The 6,181-nt window shown below is 57.4% G+C and overlaps 1 protein-coding gene across 2 annotated transcripts; it reads right to left on the bottom strand.

The window, feature by feature from the left end:
* Positions 1-1,920: 1,920 nt before the first annotated feature.
* On the bottom strand, positions 1,921-5,598 carry LRRC3C (leucine rich repeat containing 3C). 2 transcript variants are annotated; one of them, XM_035027035.1, is made up of 2 exons: positions 4,686-5,598; positions 1,921-3,872 (listed from the first exon to the last, which is right to left on the bottom strand). In XM_035027035.1, exons 1-2 carry the CDS (start codon positions 4,817-4,819, stop codon positions 3,071-3,073), a joined length of 936 nt encoding a protein of 311 aa, XP_034882926.1. In that variant the 5' UTR covers positions 4,820-5,598; the 3' UTR covers positions 1,921-3,070. The 2 variants fall into 2 exon arrangements, with proteins under 2 accessions (XP_034882926.1, XP_034882927.1); XM_035027036.1 differs by having other exon boundaries at positions 5,151-5,598.
* Positions 5,599-6,181: the final 583 nt, after the last annotated feature.

Genomic DNA, 6,181 nt, shown 5'->3' with positions numbered 1-6,181 from the left:
CTCCAGGCTTCTGCTGCACAGAGCAGAAAGAAACTGGTGTGCGAGCGCTGAGTGGGGGACTTCCAGAGCCATCTTCTCTTCTCCCACCCCTACCTACAGCCCGCTGGTTCCAGGACGCTGCACGTGGATGCCAAGCTGGGTCCTGCCCCAGACCTCTCAGGTTCTTCTGGACCAGATATGTGGCTGGGCTCTCTTGGCTCCTGGCAGCGCTGTTCCTGGCTCCCGCTCATCCCGGTGGGAGTGTTGGTTTTGACAGAGTGCATCTGTACCAGCCAGAAGTGTGAGAAGCAGGCAGCGAAAATGAAACCGTCCAGCTGCCGGCTTGGCATCTCAGAACATGGGTCCTATGATCCTTGGTTGCCAGTAGAGAGAAGGACGGGAGAGAAACTGGTTATGCCACCCCTTCCTGCCTGCCCACTGGACAAGTATGACCCAGAGGCCAGGGTGCAGAGGGAAGGGCTTAGGGGTTCAGCGACTTCTGCTCTAGGCAGGAGCATCTCTGAGTCTGTGGAGGCTCCACTCTGTCCAGTGTCCTGTAATGCACTGAGCTGAAGCTATAGCTTCTGATGCCCCCCCCACCAACTTCCGACTCAGGGACCCCAGCTGACTGGGGTGAAGGGGTCTCTCCCTGGCACCTCCCCAGTCCTCCATCTTCTGTCCCGCTTGTCCTCCCTCTCCTTCTGCTGCCCTAGATCCCAAGAGAGAAAGGACTTTGAGCCAGAGGGGGCCATCAGGAGAACTAGTAGATCACTTTTACTATCCAGGGCCCTAGGACCCCTCCTGACCTGGATTCCAGGCAGTTTCCCCTCCCTGGATCCTTTCCCATCCTGAGCTTACCTCAGGGAATTGGTGTTAGGTGTCCAGATGGGGGAACCGATTCTCTGCAGATCTTAAAGATGCCATTTCTGCGGCTCAGGATGACAGGAAGTCAAGCGAGGCTCCAGAGATGGGCATAGATGATAGTCTCAGGGCCCCACCTGTCCCTCAGCCTCCCACTCCTGTGGGTCTACATGGTCTGTTTTCCAGCATCCAGTGAGTTGTGTCCCAGCCTGATTTCAGGAATGGGTAGGTGAGCAGAGAGGGACAGACAGTGGCAGGGGAGAAACTGATGGAGGGTTTGATAGGATTGGGGCCAAGATTCCAAGGCCCAGGCCGGGGTGTGGCTGGGGTGGAGGTCGAACTGCAGCCCGAAAATTCCCACATCCTCGTTCTTTCCCCACCCCTGAGCATCCCTGAAAGTGGGAGGCCCATGTCTCCTGAAAAAGAGGATGGGGTGGGGGTCCCAGGTTTTTCGGAGATGAGTCAAGTTGAAGCTTCCTGGATGATATGAGGGAGCTCAGCCTTGGAGTGGTGGAGGGAGCCTCAGAGATGGCAAGAGGAAGGATGGTGGTGGTGGAAAGGAGACAGGGAAGTCAGGGTGGGGCAGAGGGTCTGGGGAGGTGACGGGTTCCTCTTTGCTTCTTCTTGAATGGCTGCCCCATCTACCCCAGGCTCTGCCCCAAACTGGGTGGAGCACTGGTTCAGTGGTTTTATCTTCAGCTTCTACTGGGGTTCCCATGAGCTTCCCCAAAGCAGCTGTTTCCTCCCCGGAGGCCGCATGGCTGGATCACCCTACATGGAGGCAAGGGATGGGGTGTGTTGACCCCTTTGGTCCCTTGAGAAGCCAATTTGGTGATAGGGATATCTCATAGGGCCCCCCTCCTTTGGCCGACTTGGTCTCTGCCACCCGGGAATTCCTTCATTAACTTTGAGCACATCTAATTTCTCTGTACCCCCTGCTCAGACTCCCACTGGGAGAAAAGACAGATTGCCAAGAGGGGAGCAGCTCCCTCTCCCTTTGCTTCCTCTGCCCCATCCACAGGCTGGAGGCTGCCAGCTGATGACTGATGCCTGGACGTTGTCCTCCTTCCCTCCTCCCTCTTTGTCCTCCCTCCAGCCTCCTCCCATCCTCCATTCTGGTTCCATCATCATTAATTCACAGGCCCTGGCATCCCTAGCAGATAGACTCCAGTGTTAGGAGCTGGGAGGTGGGAGGGGAGAGAGGAGTTGGCATCCAGCCCAGTGGGAGCACCCACCACCGAAGCGGTGGCAGAGGCTGTGGTAAAGAGCTCAACACCCTCCCACTCCTCATTGTCAGGCCACAGGTGTTCAATGAGGTGAACAATAAGGAAGAGGTCAGGGGCATTAATAAAAGTGACTTTATTGAGTTGTCCAGTGATATTCTGGGGGTGGGAGATCTCCTAGTCCCCATCCCCCTCCAGCTCCCAGTGACCCATCTTCAGCTCCAACATAGAGGAGACCACTCTTCTCCCAAGGGAAAGGGTTCAGAAAGCCCGTCAGTGTATAAAGGAGGGAGCAGAGAGATGGGGCATCTCTGGAAAAGGAAGCAGGGCACTCTAAGCCAGGGGGGTCCCCAACAGAGGGCAGAGGGAGAGGAGCCTGGGGCCAAGAGAGAGAGGCAGGAAGTGAGGGTGGAGCTTCTCAGCAGAGGTGGAGAGAGGAGAGCAGGAGACCACAGGGCCCAGCCTCCCCTCCTCTCTCTCTGCACCCTCTACTTCAGTCCCCAGGAATGTCTCGTTGCTGCCCATAATTTCTGAGTTGTTTGCATCCTCTTTGCCTTTGTCCACCACTTTGTAGCTGGGGTCCTCCCTCTTCTGCCCAAAGCCCTTCTCGTTCTTGAAGAGTCAGCTCAAACATCCACACAGTGAAGCCTGGAGATCACTCAGCCGGGTAGAGGCTTCTTCCCCTGTGTTCCCACAGCCGCCTGCCCCTACCTCTGAGTGGGCACTGATACCATCTACTGTCATTCTCTGTTCTGTTGCCCCCCACCGTGGGGACTTGGGAACTTTGGGTCTCCGAGATAGAGTAGGCACCAAACACTCCAGGCCCCACAGAGGGTGTTGGTTGAGAGAGAGATTGGGGTTTTAGGGGAGATGGGAGAGGAAGGGGGGTGGAATTGGGATGGGATGGGGTTGCAGAGGAGGCAGAGAGGGTCAGGGGAAAGGAGAGGGCAGAGGGGGAGGAATGTAGGCCAGGTCATCAGAGGGGGCTGGAGGGGTGGCCCCGGTCCTCAGACCACTGTGCTGAGGGTGGAGGAGTCCTCGGAGCGCCCGGGCAGCACCGGGGCCCGCTTGAGGGGACATCGGGGCTCCTCCCGGTTCTGCCACACGTAGTGGGCCAGATAAGCCCCCACGAGCACCAGCCAGCCCCCCATGGTGACCAGCAGGGCCACATCAGTGCTCCGCGGGGCCCCGGCCCGCCCCGCCCCGCACAGCTCCTCCTCGCCCGCCAGAGGCAGGAACTCCTGCCCCACGAGGTCGGGGCGGGCTCCGGGGCCGCACACGATGCCTGTTCCAGGGCCCGGTGTCAGCCTCACCTGCCTGAGCACCTCTCGCAGGGCACAGTCACAGCGCCATGGGTTGGCGGACAGATTCACTTGGACCTGCAGGCCCACGAAGGCCTCTACGGGCACCGAGGCCAGCTGGTTGGCAGAGAGGTCGAGGTGGCGCAGCGTGCCCTCCAGGCCCCGGAACGCGGCCCCTGAGAGGTGGGCGAGGACGTTATGGGACAGATCCAGCTCCTCCAGGACAGGAAGGTGCTGGAAGGCTCCTGCCGGCACCGAGGCCAGCCGGTTCGCGTCCAGGTAGAGCTTGCGTGTGTCGTTGGGGATGCCGGTGGGCAGCTCGCTCAGGCCCGCCTGGCTGCAACGGAATGTCCGCTCACCAGCTTCTTCGGCCATGTAGCAGCCCTGAGGAGGGACCCAGGGCCTGGGCTCCGTGCCACATGTGCCTATCACCAGCAGGAGAGACAGCAGGGGACCGGCTGGTGGGAGCATGGCTGAAGATTGGCATAGTCCTGGAGTGAAGTAGGAGCTGGGGAAGAAAAGCCCCATAAAGGAAGAATGAGTCGAGAGAATTCCATTCCACACATTCCCCACCACCAGCTCTCTCTTCTGGAGGTTTCCCCCATAGGGGCTCTGAGGGCGGGCGCCTTCCTTTGGGGGTTCACTCAGGTCTGATTGACTTTTGCTTCTTCTTTGGGGTTTAAGGCTCCCTTTTCAGGCCCTTTGGGTAAGAGGTCCCCTGGGCCTGAGATTCTTCTAGCATCTCTTTGTTTCTGGAGGGTTAATCTATGAAGTCTCTTGGTCCAAGACCCTGTTGGTCACTTTGGGTCTGGGGGCTTCCAAGTCTCTGCTTCCACACATGTATTAGTTTCTCCTATTGGAATAAAGTCTTTCTCTGCCAGGCTACCTGGATGGCTGCCAGGTGGGCCCCGAAGGCACCAGAGGGCCAGGTTGGCACTCATATAAGAGACAAGGAAGACAGGTCAGCGATCGGACTTCAGGGCATTCAGCTAGGCTAGGTGACTAAGGCCTGCTTTCTATGGCCATCTCCCCCCTTTCCTGGACCACCCACCCCTCTGCCTGCCCCAACTTTGTCCTCTCCACCCCGCTCTTCCTTCCCCCTCCCCTCTCTCCTCCTCTCAACCTCTCACCCCTGTTGGTGGGAGAGCCTTCTCCTGTGTGTCCTCTCCCCGGAAGTAGTCTGTCTTCCTGCTGCCCGACTCTGGAGACCCGTTTCCTCCTCCAGAAACCCTGTTTGCCTGTAGCTGATGGAAATTGGGGGCTGGGGCCCAAGAGTGTTGGGTTTCCTGGCATGTGACTCTGAGCCCCAGGTGTCAGATACCTGAGCCATGGCCTGGCCAGGAGATGCCAAGACAGGGCAGATCCTGGACCCTGATGAACTGTGCCATGGGGAGACCAGGCCCCAATGCCTTTCTCTGTCTTAGGCTCCCCTCCTAAGGTCTTGAACATCGCCATCTTCTGTCCCTCTTCTCTGAGCCAGAGCTAAGACTCTGCCTTCCAAAACCTCTGCCGCTTGCCAAGAGCCTGGCCCAGCAGAAGGATCCCGGCTCGGCAGGCCTGGGGTGGGGGTCGGGGGGCAGAATTTGGGTGGGCCCCATCTCACATCCACTGCCTCCAGCAGCCGTCTCCCCCAATTCTGTCCCTCCCCCACTCTCCTTCTCTGTCCTTCTACCGTGCCTTGGGCCACCTTCTTCCGGGGTAAATGAACTTCCCTCAGCCTTTTCCTTGCAAAACTTGGATCTCATCTCCTGACTCCTCCCAACGCTCTGGTGCCCAACGCTCTTGCCTGGTAGAGGACACTGTGGCTCAGTTTTCGTTTGTCCTCTGCACCATGGGTGGATGGCCCCTCCAGGAGTTGGGAGTCTGGAGCCCCTCCAGGAAGTTGGAAGCCCCTCCAGGAAGTTGGAAGGTGTCTGAAGTCTGATACGGTCCTCTATAAGTTTTCCTGCTGATTTTCTGTTTTGGGTTGGAGCTGACTCCGGTTGTCTCTGTTTGCTGGAGCCCTGGACTCCCAAGTTGGTCCTTTTAAGTCTCCCTCATGTCTGGGAGCCAGGGAGGGCTCGTTCCCCAGGGCCTCTTGATCTCAACCGTCATTTGCACCCCACGCAACCCTATCACAGCACCCTCTCCTAATGCAGTGAAAGAGAACTGGGGAGTGGAGTGTCACAGGACACCTCCTTTCTTGCACAAAGGAGGCTGAGGTCATATGCTGTGGAGACCCTACTAAGAAGGAAAAAACGTCGTTGGATTTTGTAAGAGACTATGAGCGACCAGAAGCTGATACACAATTTCAGGGCCCAGTGCCAAATGAAAATGTAGGGCCCCTTGTTCAAAAACTGTTAAGAATTTCGAGATGGCAACAGCGGATTATAAAACCAAGTGCAGAACCCTCCTGAGTGTGGGGCCCGGGGCTCCGTGGGACGGTACAGGCCGCGTGCCCGTGAAGCTGGCCCTGGAGGTGACCTTTGATCAAGCAGTTTCAGAAGTGTGATGAGGGCCAGAGTCTGATATCGGATGATATCATCTCCGGAGACACTCACCAGTGACTCATGCTTGTGACGGCAACAGGGGCACTTCTCAGACTCACATTTGTCCAAGAAATCAGATAAGACGCATTTTCTACACTTGGGCAGGAAAAGCGAAAATTTTGTCTGTGGGTTGCTTGTTAAGTTGCTTGTTAGGCATTCTGCCACTGAAAACTTGCGTGTCCATTTTGGGATTGTGGCTGAATGTGGAAGAGCAAACATTTGGAATCCTACCCCTCACGCTGTTCTTCTCTCACCCTGGGCAGGAGTTTAGCTAACTAAGGCGCCCGAA

The sequence above is a fragment of the Mirounga leonina genome, unplaced genomic scaffold, assembly GCF_011800145.1.
Source record: "Mirounga leonina isolate KUSES-001 unplaced genomic scaffold, KU_Mleo_1.0 Mir_200, whole genome shotgun sequence".
NCBI lineage: Eukaryota > Metazoa > Chordata > Mammalia > Carnivora > Phocidae > Mirounga > Mirounga leonina.
Note: the sequence above shows the minus strand (reverse complement) of the source record. Positions and strands in the feature narration are given on the sequence as shown.

Excerpts from the sequence above, each read along its gene's own strand:
- LRRC3C (XM_035027035.1), bottom strand. The coding sequence starts at position 4,819 with ATGGCGATGTTCAAGACCTTAGGAGGGGAGCCTAAGACAGAGAAAGGC. Across the intron at positions 3,873-4,685 it reads CTGGCCAGGCCATGGCTCAG|CTCCTACTTCACTCCAGGAC; the intron begins GTATCTGACACC and ends TTTCTTCCCCAG.